Below are 20,369 nucleotides of genomic sequence, written 5' to 3'. Positions count from 1 at the left end.
TGATTCCCATGAGCACTGGGCATATGTAAGGTGGGCAGACACACATGCAGGTAAAGCACCCATATACATAAAAACAATGAAAAAAATCTTAAGAAAAGGGAAAGAAAAAGGAACAGATACAATAAAAACAAAAGAATAAAGTAGCATCAGTGAGACAGTTCAGAGGTAAAAAGCCCTTGTCTGGCAAGCTGGTGCCTGAATTCAATTCCTGGAATCTATGCAGAGGAGGAAGAAGGGAACCAACTTCAAAACAGTGTCCTCTCACCTCCAAATGTGCGCTTGGCACACATGTCCACATATATGTATCATGTGCACGCACAAACACACACATTTAGTTGTGAGTCTACCCTTTAGTGTCTGAGCCATCTCTCCAGCTGCCCTCCCCACATACAGTAAAAGAAAATTAAATGAATACCACTGGAGGACTCATGCTACCCCGGGCTGATGGTTATTGCTCGAGCATCCCCTTCAGAACGCCGGGTGCTTGGCAGAGAGGTGGACACAGATGAATGGAACAAAGCAAAGCGCCCAGGGACAGACTAGCAAATATGCCCATCTGAGCTGAAGAAGGATCCTAAAGTTATCAATAGAGGAAAGTCAGAATGAGCACACACCCTAAGTCAGAGTCCCCCTGGGCTCTGTAAAATGTGGACTCAGCAGGTCACAATCTAGTGCAAAAGAGAAAACATATGAGACTTTTAGACACAGATATTCTATCAACTGCACCTTTGAGACCAGGGCTCAGTGAAGAACTCCTAGACTTGATTGGGTAAGCAACAGATTTTCATTAAATAGAAAGTTTGTTACAGCATAAAAGAAAAACGTGCTGGATAGTGGTGCAGGCCTTTAATCCCAGCACTAGGGAGGCAGAGGCAGGATGGTCTGTTTGTGTTTGAGGCCAACCTGGTTTACACAGTGAGTTTCAAGACAACCAGGCCTTTACAGAGAAACCCTGTCTTAAAAAACAAAAACAGAGCTGGAGAGATGGCTCAGCCAGTAAGAGCTCTGACTGCTCTTCTAGAGGTTATGAGTTCAAATCCCAGCAAACACAGGGTGGTTCACAACCATCTGTAATAAGACCTGATGCCTTTCTCTGGTGTATCTGAAGACAGCTACAGTGTACTCATATAAATAAATAAATAGTATAAAAAAAAAAAAGAATGAAAGAAAGTGAAAATCAGAAATAAAAACAAAAAGAAAAACCAAAAACCAAACCAAACAAAAACAAAACTACTAGAGAGACACAGTCACTGCTACCACAGGGACATAGCCCTGTAAGGCCAGGTGGTGAGCTCAGCCTTACCACCCTGGGCAGAGCAGTCAGCCTTGTCACTAGAACACCAGAGATGTGATGGACTTTGGTCAGAGAGTGTGACAGTCTTATTATGACTAAGAACTTGTTAACCCAGTGTGTGCAATCCTGAGTGTCCATCACAAATAAATGAAACCTCACATCACCCCCAAACCTGCCTATGAACATGTTCATAGTAGCTTTGTCCAGGATAGCTCCAAACTGGAGAGGACCCAAGTGTCCTTCAGTGGGAGAATAGACAGTTGTACTCACAGGCTGAGGAACATTACCCTGCTAAAAAGGAACATTCTAATGCTGCACGCAGCTTCGAGAGGGAACCTCAGGACAACCGAGAGCTGGTTTCAATCTTTTGAGTTATTGAAAAGTGTGAAGAAAAAAAAAAGCCAAGTAAGTAAGAAGAAAAATCACACACTGCATGATTCCATTTATATATCATTCTTGAGATAGCGAAATTATAGAGATAGGGAACAGGTTAGTGGTTGCCAGGAGTGCAGACAGGGTGGCATGGAAGGAAGGAGAATGGAATCCTGGGAAATAAAAGCCTGTCTACACTGCTGAGCTAGGCTGATGCTGGCTCCTGAAGCCTTGCGCACATCCCAACACCCAGTACCTGCCTATGCCGTCTATTTTGGAAAGGTCTCTGACTTGTTACTAAGCTAAACTCTGGAGAGAAGAAGATCCTGGCTTACCTGAATGAGCTCTAAATGCCGTAAGAGTTCTTATAGAGAGAGCACAGGGCTGAGGGGCTGACTCAGTTGATAAAGTACTTGCCTCACAAGTCTGGGGACCTGAGTAGGACTCCCAGAATCCATATAAAAGATCAAGTACGGTGGCACACACTTGTAATCCAGCAATGGTGAGATAGGAACGGAATACGTAGATCCCAGGAAGCTTGCTGCCAGCTAGACTGGACCTTGTTTCCAACAATAGGTGGAAGTTGCCTGAGAAACAACACACAACAGCTTCAACACACAGGTATACACACACACACTCACAAACTCACACAGGTGGAATGAAGACAGAACACAGAAATGGGCCATACCTGAAGCTGAAATGGGTAAGGGACAGGCTCTGCCCTTGAGCCTCTACAAGAAGCACAGCATTGTCTATTCCTTGACTCCAGTTACCTGGTTCATGGCCATTACGGTAGCCACAATGAACTCACTTGAGCATACGGTCAACAATGTAGCTGAAATATGTTACTGTAGTTTTGCAAGGGGTTATCATTGGGGGACACGCAATGGGTAAAGACACACAAGATTGCCCATGTTCTCTCATGATTGCATATGAATCCACAATTATTTCAAAATACAAACATCCAATAAAAAAATGAGCCAGGGGACTTGGGGATGTAGCTTTGTTGGGAGAGTGATTGCCTATTTGCATGAAACCCTGTTTCTGATACCCATGACTGTATAAACTAGCATGATCTTACCCACCTGCAATCCCAATACCCAGGAGGTAAAGACAGGAGAATTAGAGGTTTAAGGTTATTCTGGGCTACAGTGAGTTCAAAGGCAAAGCCACCCTAGGCTATATTAAACCCTATATAAGAATACAGACAGCTGTGCATGGGCTCGACAGTTAAGCACACTTCTGTACAACTGGAAGTACCTGGAGTTGGGATTCCAGCACTAATGTAACAAACTGGGCATCCTGTGTGTGCCTGTGACCTCAGCTCCCCAGTGACAGCAGGAAGACAGCTGGGGCTTGTTGGCTTCCTGTCTGGAGGAGAAATGAGAGCCCAGGGTTTGGGAGAGACCTTGCCTCAAAGGAATAGGTGGAGAGTAATAGAGGAGAGACACCTGACACCTTCTTTGTCCCCGTACCTGTACACACATGTGCACACACAATTTCAAAGACAATAGGTAGATAAATAATAAAGCAAGGAAGGGTGGGAAAGGTTTACATTTTCTTTCTTTCTTTATTTTTAGACAGGGTCTGTAATTTCCACTGACCTGGAACTTGCTGAGTAGACCGATCTAACCTCAAAATCAACAAGATTTGCCACTGCATGTGCCAGCACAATGGGCTTGGGAGGGACAATTTTGTATGTGTGTGTTTGTATACGTGTGTAGCTCTGTAGACCAGATTGACTTTGAATTTATAGAGATCCGCCTGTTTCTGCCTCCCAGGCGTTAGGATTAAAGGAGTGCTTCAGCACTGGCCAGGCTTTGGGTTTGTTTTGTTTTGGGAGGAAAGATTTTATATGAATTAGGGAAGGACTAGCAGTGGTTTCTTGGTGTGCTGGGTTTGTTGTTAGAAGAAACTGTGTCTTCTGGGCCAGAGGAAGTGTCTGATTCCCTGGAGCTGGAGTTTCAAGTGGTAGTGAGCTGCCTGAAGTAGGTTCTGGGAACTGAACTGTCGCTTTCCATCTGCCTACCTGGCTGTTGCTTCCCTCAAGAAAGGGAGCCGAGGTCAAACTCTTGAAACAACCAGGAGATGGAGGAGCTTACAGGTGCCAGTGGTGTGACCCGTAGAGAAGACAGGTGCAAACCCCGCCCCCAGACTTCCCCAGCCCTCTGGTGATCATTTTCCTCTCTAATCAGCCACATCCATCTTTGTTTATTGACTAGATCAGCGTTTTGCAAAGTAGCTCAGGTTAGCCTTGAACTCACCACCTAGGACTAGGACGCCAGTTTTAGTCAGATCTCTTACACAAGCAGGTATGTGAAGAGTTCTGTAAGTTGTCTCAACAAATTAGCCAAGGAGGAGGGGCAGAGGAGAGATGACGTGTAGCTGGTCAGTCCGAGCTCAGATGGAAGTGACAGCCTGGGACTTCCTGTTAGCATCGGAAACAGGGCAGTCTTGTGGGACTGACCTCTCCAGCCTCTGACACTGTATCCTGGTAGACTGTATGCTTTCTGTTGCTCTGAGAAAATAGTCTGACAAAAGCGATTTGGAGAGCTAGACAGTAGCGGTACATGCCTTTAATCCCAGCACTCTGAGAGCAGAGGCAGGAGGGTCTCTGTGAGTTCAAGGCCAGCCTGGTCTAGAAAGTGAGTTCCAGGACAGCCAGGGCTACATAGAGAAACTCTGTCCTGAAAAACAAACAAACAAGCAAACAAAGCAACTTGGAGGAAGAAGGGTTATTTCAGCTCACAGTTTTTAGTCCATCATGGAAGGATGCCCACGGGCCTGCTTCCCCTTCCTTGCTCAATTTGCTTTCGTCTAATTTCCAGACTGTCCAGTCCTTGACTGGCGGTGGCACCGCCCACAGTGGGCTGGGCTCTCTCATGTCAATCAACCTTCAAGAAAAACGCCCCAGAGGCTTGTCTAAAGGCCAAAGTAACAGAGCTTCCCATTTCTCAGGCAACTTGACAAAGAAACTAGCCACACCCCAGTGTCAGTCGAGGACCCCAGAAGCTGCACAGAGGTAGAGAGCCGCCCAGCCGACCTGTCATGGTGCTTCGGCCGCTGTTAAATAGACAACAGCCTTGTGCTTTTAGCCCAGATGTCCCTGAACAGGAGAGGGCGGTGCTGGCATACCGTGTGGTGAAGACTGCCCTACAGTACAGCGGGACTGACTGTGCACCCACACAGGAGGCTGTATTTTCTGGGAAAGTGCTCCTCCAGCCCACTAAGCAGAGCTCAAGGTTCTGGGGAGGGGGAGCAAGCATTTGTAAGATGGTTATATGGAGAAATGCTGAATGAGGCATTTCTACCCCCAGCCCTGACCCTTGGCTGCTCTGGCTTCTAGATGGGTGTTCCTGGCCCCTCTCTTCAAATCTTTAACAGCTCTACCTGGGCTTAGTCTCAGAGCAACGAAATGAGTGTCTCCTGAGGTATATCCTGTTCATGACCAGACTGGGAACTCTGCTGTGGACGAACAAGCCAAGTAGAGCTCTAAGGTCTCTTAGGAGATTCATAATGTAAGACTGGTGGATTCCAAGGGCATAAACTCATTGCCACATGCATTTTCCCATCATGAATTCTTTGGTTGGAGATGATGTGCGAGTTACCATGACAACATATAGGGCACTCTGAAAATCTTCAGATGGTGGTGCTGACAGGCTGTGTAAGTAGGGAGATTGGGGGTGCCTTCATAAAGGAGCGATACAGTCGCCACCAGCCGGTCCCTGGATGGCTGGTTCCTTCTCTTGTGGAAGGTGCAACATCCAGGCTTCACCTGATGACTTCTGCTCACCTGTAGCAATCTGGGGCCTTACCTCTGTAAAACCCAGTGAAGGGGTTACGTGACAGAGGGAAGGGGCTGAGTGACAGTCACAAGAGAAAAGTGACCTCGTGACACTGACTGCTGGATGCATAGAGCATAGAAAACCTGCACTTCCGGGTATTTCCACAGTAACCTCCATGTGTTTCTCCTCCGGCTTCTGTCTGCAGCCATCTGGTCACAAAGTTCCTGACCATTCTGTCACTCTGCTGCCCGCTGCTCACCAGTAGAACCACACCCAGGCCTGCTTATCTCTAAAGCAAGCCACAGCAGTAGTGGCAGATTCAGCAGGAGGAATTCAGATTCCGGGGACTCCTCCATGTAGGCATGCAGCTCCATCCGGTGCTTTTATGTTGTGACACAGTTGGGTTCGGTCTTAGGGTTTTACTGCTGAGAACAGACACCACGACCAAGGCAGCTCTCATAAGGACAACATCTAATTGGGGCTGGCTTACAGGTTCAGAGGTTCAGTCCATTATCATCAAGACAGGAACATGGCATCCAGGCAGGCGTGCTGCAGGAGGAGCTGAGAGCTCTACATCTTCATCTGAAGGCTTCTAGCAGAATATTAGCTTACGGGCAACTAGGATGAGGGTCTTAAAGCCCACACCCACAGTGACACACCTACTCCAACAAGGCCACACCTCCTAATAGTGCCACTCCCTGGCTGAAACAAATACAAACCAGGACAGGTTCTGTCCTCTGTTGAGTAGGAACTCCCAAGAAGCCAGGTCGTGAGTTGAGGAAGAAACAGATGCTGTTGGCATCTGAACCACTGACCCAGATTTATTTGTGCCTTTTGCTCGAACATAGTCTTACAGGTGTGGTTGTCTTCACGAATGCCATGCAAACTGCACATACCTGCTCTGTGATTTAGAGGACCAGAGGACTCTCTACGTGACAAGCAGCCCTGCCCTACCGGTACTTGCAGCCCCAAGAACCCTTTGTTCTTTGTGGGGTCTGGGTTCAGATCTTCCCATCCATTTAACCTTCCTAAGGCTCCTTCCCAGGGCTTATCTTTATCATGTGGCCACGTATCTATCTAATTCGGCTTTCCCTTCCCCCAAATAAACCCCTGAATACTGATCTCTCTATGAAAATTCTGTTTGTTTGCTTAAATCTTCATGGGCATGGTGGCATCAGTCTATAATCTTAGCCTGAGGCTGAGGCAGGGGGATTTCCTGAGTCAAGAGTCTGAGGCCATCTTGAGCATAATGAGATTTTTTAATTTAAAATTTTTAAAATGAATTAATTAATGCTACAAGGTCTTACCATGTAGTCTTGGTTGACCTAGAGCTTGCTTCGTGGGCCAGGGTAGCCTTGAGCTCCTGGATACTGAGCATGCTTCAAGTATTGGCATGTGCCACCATATCTAGCCTTTTTATTTATGTGTTTTTATTTTTAATTTGCGGTCTTTTCATGTTTTCACCTGTGTGTTTCCTCTCTTTTGGTGTTAGTCTTTGATGTTGGCTTTTGTCAGTGTGTGACAGGCAGTATGGGACAGGGTGTGGCTTTCACTGTATTCTACTTAGAGGTCATATAGGACTTCATATCTTTCTCTGGCTTCATATCTTTCTTTTAAAAAAAGATTTATTTATTTAATGTATGTGAATATACTGTTTCAGAAACACCAGAGGAGGGCATCAGATCTCATCACAGATGGTTGTGAGCCACCATGTGGTTGCTGGGAATTGAACTCAGGACCTCTGGAAGAACAGTCAATGCTCTTAACCGCTGAGCCATCTCTCCAGCTCCATATCTTTCTTTATGATTTAAGAGTTCTTTTTTTCTGTAAGTGTGTGTGTGTGTGCATGTATGTGCTTCTCTGTGTGTGTATACTCAGGTGCATGTGTGCTTGTATGTAGACAGCAGAGATCAGCTTTAGCTCTCTTCCTCAGTCACCCCTACCTTGGTTTTTGGAGACATGGTCTCGCACCAAACCCAGGTTCAGTGTTTGCTTGGACTCACTGGCCAGTGGACTCCAGGGACACCCAGCACTGGGGTTTCAGATGCCGACACAGCCAGCCTTTCTGTGAGTAGGTGCTGGGGATCCAGATTCAGGTCCTCAGCCTGCACGGCAGGCACTTGGCCAACGCAGCATCTTCCCAGCCCTGTGTTTTGAAAATTCTTGGCAGCTATTTTTTTATACACCACTGTATCACTATCTTTCTGCTGTGCCTGGAACACCAGTATTGTGAAAGCAGACGTCCCCTGAGTTCCCCCACTTCTCAATCTGCATATGATTTTCTCCTGTGTGTATGTGTGTGTGTGTGTGTGTGTGTGTGTGCTTACAGAGTCATATGGATAGAAAATGGAATCTGGACACCAGGCTTTCAGGGTGAGGACTTCTCCATGCTGACCCATCTTGGTGCCCATCTTGGCTGCATCTTTGGAGCAACCACATCTTTAATACTGACTTACTGTTAACAGACAGACTCTCTTATTTGTTCTTTCAGTGTACTATTCAGCCTTCTAGAGTCTTAATTTCAGTTATTATGTTTTTTAGTTTATTAATTTATTTATGTTTTTAAACTCCTTTATTGATTCTTTGTGAATTTCCCATCATGCACCATAATCCCACTCACCCCCGAAGTCCCTCCAGATCCACCCTCCACCCTTTTTCACACAGTGGAAGCTTTGTCGGTGTCCCGCAGTATACCGCTTTGTTACACATCTTTATTTACAAATGTTCACTGCAGTGAGTCATTGGTCTGGTTGGAGGCCTCTGGATTCTGCTACACCATCAATACTGGATTCTCACTGGGATTCCTCTCAGATGTCCCGTTGTCGTCCTGTGTCATGGAGATCCTATGGCGTTGGTTCTGGAAGACCAACTCCATTACAAGCTCCAGTAGTTCATGGATGGGGGGCATATTGGGGTGAGCCAACTTAAACTCCTGGATCCGGGCCTGGGTGGTTGTTGGGTTTGTCAACCTGCCACCTCTCCTGTCCGGCCACTAGGGGGAGCTCTCCCAGTCTGCCCAGGTGAGAAGTGGGGTCAGCTCAGCTTAGTCCTCAGACATCAACATGGCTCCAGGCGGTAGCCCAGAACACAGAAATCCTCATGATCTTTTGTGGTAGGTGACATGCAACACAGACATCTATACAGACCCCTGCTGGGACAGGGACACTGACCCAGACATGGCCTGGACGTTACCACGACCTCAGGTGGCCACACAGGGCTACCTAAGGCAGGCTGTTTCTCACCTCCGCCACATCTCCAGGTCGCCCTCTCTGCAGGGCACAGACTGACTGCTTCTCTTCCTTCTCCAGATTCCAGCCCATCATACGGCCATGTTCCCCACCCCCAGCCCACCAGCACCATGTGGCAGGGGGCAGCCCTTTCTTAATTCACTTTTCAAAGCTCAAGTTTCTAGTAAAGTTAATCTTCTCTCCTATTTTCTTTTTAATGAATCTGCTGGGCGGCAGTGATAGTGCACATCTTTTATTCCAGCACTCAGAGGCAGAGACAGGCCAGTCTCTGAGTTTGAGGCCAGCCTGGTCTACAGAGAGAGTTCCAGGATGTCCAGGGCTCCACAGAGAAAAGTTGTCTACACAAATTTTTATTTTTGTTATTTTAAATTATGTGTATGTATGTGTCTGTCTCAAATAAATAAACAAAAGGGGATGGTGCCTGAGGAATGGCATCTTGGTGTGTCCTTTGACTTCTCTATTTATGTGTGCACATATGCATCTGCACACACGTGTGCAAACACATGCAAGGTCGCATATGCATGCATGTAAATTCACTTTAAATGTAAGTCTTCTTAAATTTTTATTTATTTATATAACTGTGTAGGAGAACTCATGTGTATGGGGGGAGTTAGGGGACAATTTTGTGTTTTGGTTTTTTTTTTGTTTGGTTGGTTGGTTTTGTTTTTTTTTTTTTTTTTTTTTTTTTTTGAAACACAATTTCTCTGTGCAGCTCGGCTGTCCTAGAACTGTCTCTTCCTGTAGACCAGGCTGGCCTTGAACTCACAGAGATCTGCCTGCCTCTGCCCCCTGAGAGCTGAGATTAAAAGCATGCATCATCACCAATTGGCCAAAAAGTTCCTTCCACTATGTGGCTCCTGGGGACTGAATTCAGGTCATCAGGCTTTGCAAAAATGTCTGTATTTGCTGAACCAACCCACTGGCCTACACACACACACACACACACACACATACACACACACACACACACTGTAGATGGGGAGGTGGCTCAGTGGTTAAGAACACTGACTGATCTTCCCAGGTTCAATTTACATCACACACATGGTGGCTCACAACCATCTGTAACTCAAGCTCCAGGGGATCCAACACCTTCTTTTGGCTTCTCCAAGCACCAGGCATGAGGGTAGTTCACAGACATACATGTAGATGAAACATCTACACCGATAAAATGAAGTTTTATTCATTCATCTTACATTTATTCAAATGTAAGATGTATTCATTCCTATTGTATTTGTATGAGTGTTACTTGCATATATGTCTGTGTCACATGCAAGCAAAGCCCCTGGAGGCCAAAAACAGGATTTGAACTCTAGAACTGGAGTCACAGGTGTTGGGGCTGGCAATAGAGCCTGGGTCATCTGCAAGAGCTCTTAACTACTGGGCCACATTTCCATGCCCTATTCTCAAACAACTTTATTTTAACTTTATTTTCTCTTTTTCTTTCTTCTCCTCCTTCTCCTTTTCCTCCTCCTTCTCCCCCACTCTTCTTCCCCCTCTCCCTTCTCCTCCCCCCACTTTTTTTTTTTTTTTTTTTTTTTTTTTACATAGGGCCTGACTGTATAATCAAGGTAGCCAAGTCACCTTGAACTTGTGACTTTCCCATCTCAGGGTCTGAGTTCTGGGATTACATGTGCTCACCATTATACCACACTGAGTTACAGTTTTATTTTAAGATGTGTGTTCACTAACTCTAATGTCTAGATCACCTGTGAGTCCACTGCTAGTTTTTACTCTTCTTCTGGTTTTCTGTAATCAGTTATTGGTTTTGATATATTTAGTGTTTTATTCTATTAGGTTAATTGAGAGATAATTGACATTCACCAAATTGAAAATATTTAAGGACTGGAGAGATGGCTCAGTGGCTGAGAGCACTGACTGCTCTTCCAGAGGTCCTGAGTTCAATTCCCAGCAACCACATGGTGGCTCACAACCATCTGTAATGGGATCTGATGCCCTCTTCTGGTGTGTCTGAAGACAGCAACAGTGTACTTATATATATAATAAATAAATCTTTAAAAAAATATTTAAAATATACAATGTGATGATGTTGACCATCATCATAATTGTGATGGTTTGTATATGCTTGGCCCAGGAAGTACCACTGTTGGGAGGTGTGGCCTTGTTGGAGTGGGTGTGGCCTTGTAGGTGTGGGCTTTAATTACCTCATCCTGTTTGGGGGCCAATATTCTCCTAGCAGCCTTCAGATGAAGATGTAGAACTCTCAGCTCCTCCTGAACCATGCCTGCCTATATGCTGCCTTGATGATAATGGACTGAACCTCTGAACCTGTAAGGCAACCCCAATTAAATGTTGTCTTTAAAAGAGTTGCCTTGTCTCTTCACAGCAGTAAAACCCTAAGACAGTAGTCTAGGTGGAGACTGATTCCAATCAAGATGGAGACTTTAACCAATCAGGATGAAGATTGAATCCAATCAAGATGGAGACTGAATCCAATCAAGATGGAGGCTATCTACTATGCCCTCAAGTTTTCTTGTGTCTTATGGTGATCCATCTACTTCCTCTCCCATAGTCTCTAATAATCCAACTGAATTATCATGATAGCAAACAAATAAATCACCTGGTACCACTTTTCATTTTAGTCCTTCCAGTCAGCATTATTTGGTAAGTCACTGTGTAGCTGTACGTATCAATAGCTTGTTTTTATTGCTGATTACCACTCTACTATGTTTTTGCTTTTGATGGAAACGTGAGTTTAGAACTATTTTAAAAGAGTCACTATGATGTTCTCATACAAGTCTGTTTGTAGAATTGCATCTTCATGTCTCTTTTACATGTTAAAATGTTCCAGAAGTCTCATAGGATAAAGGCTCCATGCCAACTGATGGGCTTTGGGGACATAATTGGATCATAAGGGCTATGACCATATCAGGGGACTAAGCCATTTATGACATCATAGTGAATGAGCTGTTCAAGGTAGGGCGTAGTTGGAGACCATAGGTCACAGGGGAATATAATGTGACTTAGAAGGTGCATCTTGTCCCTGGTCCCTCCCTCTCTGTCTCTGCTTCCTGGCTGTTATGAGGTGAGCTCTTTTCATCTACCATGCCCTCACCTCACTACAGGTGTAAGAGCAAAGTGCCTCCAGAGCATGATTAAGTCTCCGACACCATGAGCGAAGAGAACCCTGCCTCCTCTTGAGTTGAGTCAGGCACTTTGTCACAGTGAAGCAAGTGGCTTACAGTGTTGCCCTTCGCTTTAAAATTACCAGCCTCCTCTGGAGGCATCTCTTGGGGGTGATTAGTTACCCTGGATGGACCCTGTGTCTTTACATCTTGTTTTCATTTTAACTTGTTTCCCCCAGGGCTAGAGATTGAACCCAGAACCTCACACATGCTGAATAAGCAGCCCTACGGCCCAATTAATATTCTTAACCCTTAAAAAAAAAGCCCCAAAACTACTGATTTTGGATGAAAAGATGGGTCAGTTGGTAAAATGCTTTCCAGGCAAGCATGAGGATCTGAGTTTCCCACGTTGAAAGCCATGTGATCCCCTCACCGGGAAGGCAAAGACAGAAGTCCCTGAGGCTTGCAGGCCACCAGTCTAGTCCAGTTCATAAGCTCCAGATCAATGACAGATCCTGTCTTCTAAAATAAGGTGGAAGTCAACCGAGGAACAAATTTAATGTCAACCGCTGGCCTCTACACACATGCACATACTATCTCCAAAAGATAAAGACTATGGGTGTGTGTGTGTATACATATACATATAAGTATATATATATTGTATTATATGATTGTGTTATATAATTTAATATAATACATAATGTTATATGTAATAACATTATATTATACATATGTTATAATGTATACATGTATATTATATATAATGTATCTATTATGTCATATAATATATCATGTCATATATTACAGAACATAAAATATCATATTATATAATACTATAATAATAAATACATAATCTATATTTATATATAGGATCACTCTGTATAGGTCTGACTGGCCTAGAATTTGCCATATAAAACAATCTGGTCTTGAACTCACAAAGATCCACATGTCTCTGCCTCCTGGGTTCTGGGATTAAAGACTCCCATCACCATACCTCGCACTTCTTTTTTATCATATATGTGTGGTCAGGGCTGGGAATGTAGCTCAGATGATAGAGTACTTGTCCAGCATACATGAAACTCTCAATTCCCAGCACCACATAAACCAGGCAAGATATTTGCTTACAAATACAGCATTCCAAAGTTGAACGGGGGACTACCAGAAGTTCAAGGCTAACCTGAAAAACAGGAGACCTTGTCTCAAAACAAATGTATCTATAAACGTATTGCAATCATAATCATGCTTTTAAAAAATCATACTATTATCTTATTTTATCAAATATGCAAAGTTTAAACATCAAATCACCTTATAAACGTCTTTCGATTTGGCTTATCCAGCCATACATTCATTTTAGTTTAAGTTATGGCTTCAAACTCTGTTTGGAGCTGAGGCTGACCTTGAACTTCTGATTCTCCTGCCTCTACCTCCCCAGTGCTGGAATCACTCACAGGCATTCACTAGCACACCTGTCTTAGGCAGTGCTGGGGCTAGAACCCAGGGTGTCATACACATTAACCAAGCACACTACTACCAATTGAGCTACACGCAGCTTGCCTTTTTCAAAACCTGTTTATCTTATTTGTTTTCAGATAGTCTCTCTCTGTAGCTCAAGCTGTCCTTGAACTTGAGACAAATCTCTGGTCTGAGCCTTCATGTGCTGGAATTACCGTCATGAGCCACCACACTCGGGTTGTAAGTGTCTTTGTTAAGCAGGTAGGGAGGCAGACAGGGCAGAGTACCTGCAGGCTAGACCAAATAGATGGTGGTCAGCAGTCAGCTAGGAGCACACAGTCCCAGCTACAGGATATCAGCCTGGAAGTGTTGGCAGAGCCCCTGAAGGTGAGCATCGTGGGCTCAGGGAACTGGGCGTCAGTTGTTTCGAAACTCATTGGGAACAACGTGAAGACCATGAAGAAGTTTGCTTCCCCGGTCAAGATGTGGGTATTTGAAGAAATGGTCAATGGGAGGAAGCTGACAGACATCATCAACGTTGACCACGAAAACGTGAAGTACCTGCCTGGACATAAGTTGCCCGACAATGTGATGGCCACGCCAAGTCTCAGCCAGGCTGTGCGGGACGCAGACCTACTGGTGTTTGCCTTCCCACACCAGTTCATTCGAACCATCTGTGACGAGATTGCTGAAGTAGTGCCTAGGAAGGCCCGAGGTCTCACCCTCATCAAAGGCATCGACGAGGGCCCCGAGAGCCTGAAACTTATCTCTGACATCATCCGAGAGAAGGTAAACATAGACGTCAGCGTGATGATGGGGGCCAACTTAGCCAACGAGGTGGCCGCGGAGCAGTTCTGTGAGACCACCATCGGCAGCAGGGTACTGCAGAATGGTCTTCTCTTCAAAGAGCTGTTCCAGACTCCCAACTTCCAAGTCACTGTGGTGGAAGATTCAGACACAGTGGAGCTGTGTGGCGCTCTAAAGAACATTGTCGCCATGGGGGCCGGCTTCTGTGATAGCTTCTGTGGCGGAGACAGCACCAAGGCTGCTGTTATCCGCCTGGGCCTCATGGAGATGATCTCTTTTGCCAGGACTTTCTCCAAGGGCCAGGTGTCCACAGCCACATTCTTGGAAAGCTGTGGGGTGGCCGACCTTATCTGTACCTGCTACGGGGGACGGAACCGGAAGGTAGCCGAAGCCTTCGCCAGAACAGGAAGAAGTATTGAGGAGCTGGAGAAGGAGATGCTGAAGGGACAGAAGCTGCAAGGGCCACACACCTCTGCCCAGGTGTACCGCATCCTCAAGCAGAAGGGGCTGCTGGATAAGTTTCCATTGTTCACAGCTGTGTATCAAATCTGTTACGAGGGCAGGCCAGTTGCAGAGCTGATACCCTGTCTACAGAACCACCCAGAGCACCGGAATAGGGAACTGGGAACAGGTACAGCTTTACCTCACCCATCTCAGAATCACGTGGAAGCCCGGACCTGACAGTGAGACGGTTGCCTGGCTTTCTCCCATCTTGGACACATATGAATTAATATGACTTCATTTCTGGCTCATGAGAGACGACTTATTGGCTGGTGTACTGGGTAACAATTACACATACACAATGAATGTGGGAAAAAAATAGCAAAGAAAAAAAAATACAGCTTGGTAGTTGAGTCAGGATCCCAGTGAGATTCAGCGTTGTTTCTTGTGTCTGTGTATGCATGGTGTCAGTGTGTCGGGCAGGGAAAACATATGGGTCTTTGTGGGTGGGATATGTGTTTATGAACAAGTCATGAATTGTGTACAAACAAGTGCATAGTGTGTATATGTGTGTGTATGTGTGTGTATGTGTGTATGTGTATGTATGTGTCTGTGTATGTATGTGTATGTGTGTATGTATGTGTGTATGTAAGTGTATGTATGTGTGTATGTATGTGTGTGTATGTGTGTGCATGTGTGTATGTATGTGTGTATGTATGTGTGTATGTAAGTGTATGTATATGTGTATGTATGTGTGTGTATGTGTGTGTATGTGTGTGCATGTGTGTATGTATGTGTGTATGTATGTGTGTATGTAAGTGTATGTATATGTGTATGTATGTGTGTGTATGTGTGTGCATGTGTGTGTATGTGTGTATGTGTGTGTATGTGTGTGTATGTGTGGGTATATATGTGTGTGTATGTGTGTATATGTGTGGGTATATATGTGTGTGTATGTGTGTGTATGTGTGTGTATGTGTATGTGTGTATATGTGTGGGTATATATGTGTGTGTATGTGTGTATGTGTGTATGTGTATGTATGTATGTGTGTGTATGTGTGTATGTATGTGTGTGTGTGCATGTGTGTATGTATGTGTGTGTATGTGTGTGTATGTGTGTGTGTGTGTGTGTGTGTGTGTGTGTGTGTGTGTGTGTGTGAAGGAGCTGGATCATCTGTCAGTGCCCTCTATGCCTTGCTGGCTTTCCCACTCTAATGGTGACATGCTCCCCCATGGGGAAGGACACCCTCCCTGTATGACTTGTGTGATGTCAGCAGCAGTCGCCACTCAGCCGTGGAGTAGTCCCTTCAGCATTTGATTTTGTTGTACTGGCTCATTTTTTTGTCACCTGGACACAAATTAGAGGTACCTGGAAAGAGGGAGCCTCTGCTGAAGGAATGCCTCCATCTTTCCTGTGAACACGTCTCTGGGGGTGTTTTCTTGATTGATCACTGATGTGGGAGGGTTTGCCCACTGAGGATGGTCCCATCCCTGGGCTGCTGGTTCTAGTTTGTTTAAGAAATTGAGCTGAGCAAGCCCGTAAGCAGTGTTCCTCCTGGTTTCTGCCTCTGAACCTGCTGGAGCTCCTGCCCTGACTTCCCACAATGAGGGGCCGTAATCAGGACAGAGAAGCCAAATAACCCCTTTCATCCATAATTTGGTTTTTCTCAGTATTTTATCACAGCATCAGAAAGAAATCTAGGACAGACATTGGTACCAGGCACAGACTATTGCTGTGGCAGACCCAGCCGTATTGGGGATAACTGTGGGAACGTTTGGCTGGAACAGCCACTCAGTGCCCGGCGTGGGAAATAAAGCAGAGTAATGCAGACAGTGAAGGCCTGGCCTGTGACCATTCAGAGGGAAGCTAAGACTCCATTGGTGGTTTGCAGTGCAAAGCCTTTAATTCCAGCTCTCAGAAGGCAGAGGCAAGTGGATCTCTGTGAGTTCAAGATCAGCCTGGTCAGTAGAGTTCAAGAACAGCCAGGGCTACACAGAGAAACTCTGTCTCAAATATAGATATTGTTATAGAGTATACATAGACAGAAATAGATACATTGTTGGGATAAAATCTTTTGAAAAAGTGTTTCCTCAGGATCAGAATACAGAAGCTATGGTCCAGAGGGGGCCAAGGCTGCATCTCTAGCTGGTGGCTGATCTTGGTAACTTCTAAGAGCCTCTTACATGTTCCTGGTTTTAAGGGCATGAAGGGGTCATGAAGAGCAGCTGAGGCTTGGCACCGTGTTGCAGAGCTGGAATCCCCGCAGAGAGGCTAAGATGCCATTGGTAAAGGTGAAGCCTCAGGTGTGAAGATCTCAGGGTGAGAGGTGTCATGTGGAGAAGCTAAGGCTTGGCACGATGTGACAGGATCGGAGTCTCTGCAGAGGCTAGGTGAGGCCATTGTTGAACACGCAGCCTCGGTTGAAGTTAAGACCTCAGCATTTTGTAGAGGTCGGGATTGGGAATAACCACAAGGTGGGTGTGGTGTGGAGCTGGCCTAAGCCCATCAGACATGTGCACACTACAGAAGACAGGAGTACAGAGGTGGACCTAGCCAGGCCCTTTGGAGACCAGATAATTTGCAAGTCCCAGACATCAAACACTGAACTATTCAAAATGGTTGGAGTCTAGTTTTGCTCTGATCTAATTGTGACTGTGTCCTCATTATTCTTAGAATAAGAAACATGCTAACTTTTTATTTTAAATAGGAGCCCAAAAGTTAAGAGACTGTAGATATTTTAGAGATACTGGACTTTTACAAAGTGTTGAAATTTGTAAAGACTGTGCTTTTTCCTCTCCCCTCTTTTTTTTTTTTTTTTTTTTTCTTTTTGTTGAGACAGGGTTTCTCTGTGTAGTCCTGGTTATTCTGTTAATTTTCTCTGTAGACCAGGCTGGCCTTGAACTCAGAAATATACCCACCTCTGCCTTTTGAGGGGTTAAAGGAGTTCACCACCATGACCTTAAAGTTGGACTATGTTTTATATTGTGATATTAACATGAAATCTTAGGGGTAAACAAGAAAGGAAAGGTTACAGTTTAATAGTGATATGTGTGTCAAGCTGACAATGGGTCAAATTATATTGTTTTTGTTTTTTGGTTTTTTTTGGTTTTTTTTTTTTTTTTTTTGTTTTTTGTTTTTTTTGATTGAACACTTGGGAAGAGGGAACTGAGAAGTTGCTTTCATCAGATTTGCCTGTGGGAATATCTGTGGGACATTTTTTTAATTGGTGGTTGATACCAAAGAGCCCAGACCACTATGGGCTATGCCCACCAGGCAGGTGGTCCTGGATTGTATAAGAAATGAAGACAAGAAAGTCATGCAGAGCAAGTCAGCAAGGTAAGCAAGGTTCCTGCATGCGCCCTGCTTTTCTACCTGCTTGAGTCCTTGCCCTGAATTCTCTTCCTGATGGATTACAACTCTAGGCTGAAATAAATAAGCCCTTCCTCCCCGAGTGGAGGCTTTTGGCCACGGTGTTTATTCCAGCCATAGAATATAAAGGACAGTGGTCCTAAGGTTTTGATTGTCTTTCTAGCTCTCTGTTTATTGATATGGGAGGAGGAGGAAGGGGGGGGGGCTGGAGTCTCCTCTCTCCCAAACCTCCCCCGTGGTCTCTACACCCGCTCTCATGAAGAGCAGTTGGATTGTTTCCCGGGTCTTCTCTTTCATCCTAGCCTGTGCAATGGTATGGGCAGATGCCTGCAGGTAGAGGAGTAATGGGTCAATGTGGCCACAGACCGCAACACTCTACACTGTTCTTGCGGATAACTGGTTCCCACCAGGGAGAGTGACCACCCCAACAGCGAAACTTCCCTGGCATCCACCAACTCATGTGGCCAGACTGTCTGAGGTGGGGTGGGACTGTTTGATGAGGAGTGGGGGGGGGGCAAAGGCATGGTGTCAAGTGTGTTGGTCTCTCAGTCTGGCAAACTTGGGCTCAAACATCAACTTCACCTCTCTCCTTTATAATCTCGTAATCTGCAATCTGCGGCTTGTGGCCCCCACCCTAACAGCAGGGGCCTTTCTGCCTTGGCAAAAGGTGTTTGCTGTCAAGATAAAGTGAAGAATGTTATCACCGGAGATTAGTCTGGAGAGCCCCGGAGGTTCTACAAGGCGTGAAGAATAAATAGCCTTGAAAGACACTCCGAGGGGAATCGATCTCTCTCTCTCTCTCTCTCAGACAGACACACAGACACACTGTAAAAACTGTCAAGGAAAGGGTGCTTGTTTTATTGAGTTAGGAACCGAGATATTTACAGAGAAAACGATGCATAGCGGGAGATTTAGAGATGAACAGGGGCCCAGGCTGAGGTCTAGGAAAACTGGGTTAGCCTTTTCACCGTACTATCTTGCCTCCTTTTTATATATAAGAATTTCCCCTTGGAGAGCAATGCCTCCTTCCCCATTCCAGGGGAGAGTTTGCTTGAGACTTGCTGCAGCCGGCTGTGCGGGCTCTGGTGCCACCTGGCGTCAATCTCGGGAATGATACCCTGGGGCGCTCCAGACCCACTTGGCGCAACTTGGCCCTTTCACCAGCCAAGTTGAAGAAAAGTGGCAGCTGCAGCTTCAGGCCCACTCCGAGCTGCCTGGCACCACAGAATCCTCTTTGGCACCCTGGCCCAGCCACGTTCTCCCAGGCGCTTCTGATCCCCAAGTCCCGTTGCCGTTCCGACCAGCATAACTCTATCTCACTATCTGAAGACTTACTTCTCCCCATTCCCCAGACAAGGGACAAGTGTATTCTTTGTGTATCCTTGCCTGTCCCAGACCTAGCTCTGTAGACCAGGCTGTACTCAGACTCTGAAGAGTCTTCACCAGCCTCTGCCTCCCAAGTGCTGGGATTAAAGGCGTGCACCACCACCGCCCGGAATTTGGTTTTGGGTAGATCTGATCTGGCACAAAGACTGTGGCTCCCTTTCAGCGTATATACCTCATGACCTCTGGAAATCTGAGGAGAAACAAAAGCAGACGATAAATCTGTGATGTACAAACTGGAATTTAGGAAACAAGGAAAATGATTTTAAAAATGGGAGGTAAAATTAAAAATAAGACATCTCTAAAAACTTACAAAAATTTCCCAGAAGTAATTATCTTAAAAGTGTAGATTGAGAAGTCCTGGACAGTACTCAGTAAGGAAGACATTGTAACAGTGGTGGTTTTTGACTGGTTGGAACCTACCTGCAAGTGAGCACAGTACCGATTGCTAGATGGGTTTCCTTCTATAGTTTGGGCAGCAGGTGCTCCGGATGCATTAGGGTGCATCCTTCATGGAGAATTCAGCTAGCTTGCAAAGTGTGGCTGCACACTGCATCCCAGTCAGCTTGCAATGACCCCAAGAAGTGTGTACTCACCATACCCTGAGTTGGCAGACCTTGCTGAGGTCCCTGGGAGGTGGTGGCTATCTCAAGGCTGGTCCAGATCCATCTGTAACAGCCGGGCTCCTTATCCGAGACTTGTACAGAAGACACACAAATACCCCAGCACTGTGTGCAACCAGAAACCAGTCACACCACACGGGTAAAGGGCTCTCAGGCACCAGAACAGCTAAGCAGGCAAAACCCTTTCTCATACCTGCTTAATCGAGAGCTGCCAGGCAGGGGAGGGGCGACCCTTGCTCGGGGGTTCTCTGAGATCCCTCCTGCTGTCCCTGATACAATCTAAGTCTTGGCACCAAAAGGGACCCCAGGGCCACTAACCAAGCAGGGCCAGTGCTGGAATGGGATTGCTCCATAGAACAAGTGGAAGTGGTTTTCAAGAGCAAACTCATGAGATGCTCCATCCGAAGGTTCCTACCTACACATGCTCAGTCCTGGGGCTTTTACAGAGCATGCTCAGTCCTGGGGCTTTTACAGAGCATTATCTAGTTGTAGAAATATGTATGCGCATGTG

General features: G+C 45.7%; 1 protein-coding gene across 1 annotated transcript; it reads left to right on the top strand.

The window, feature by feature from the left end:
• Positions 1–13,453: 13,453 nt before the first annotated feature.
• On the top strand, positions 13,454–14,722 carry LOC308435632 (glycerol-3-phosphate dehydrogenase 1-like protein; the record flags this gene model as incomplete). Its single annotated transcript, XM_080936358.1, has 1 exon — positions 13,454–14,722. The coding sequence occupies one exon, from the start codon at positions 13,454–13,456 to the stop codon at positions 14,720–14,722; it is 1,269 nt and encodes a 422-aa protein (XP_080792484.1).
• Between the last annotated feature and the right edge of the window lie 5,647 nt (positions 14,723–20,369).

This window comes from Micromys minutus, assembly GCF_963924665.1.
Source record: "Micromys minutus genome assembly, chromosome: 23".
In the NCBI taxonomy this organism is placed as follows: domain Eukaryota; kingdom Metazoa; phylum Chordata; class Mammalia; order Rodentia; family Muridae; genus Micromys; species Micromys minutus.
This window is presented reverse-complemented; position numbering and strand designations above follow the sequence as displayed.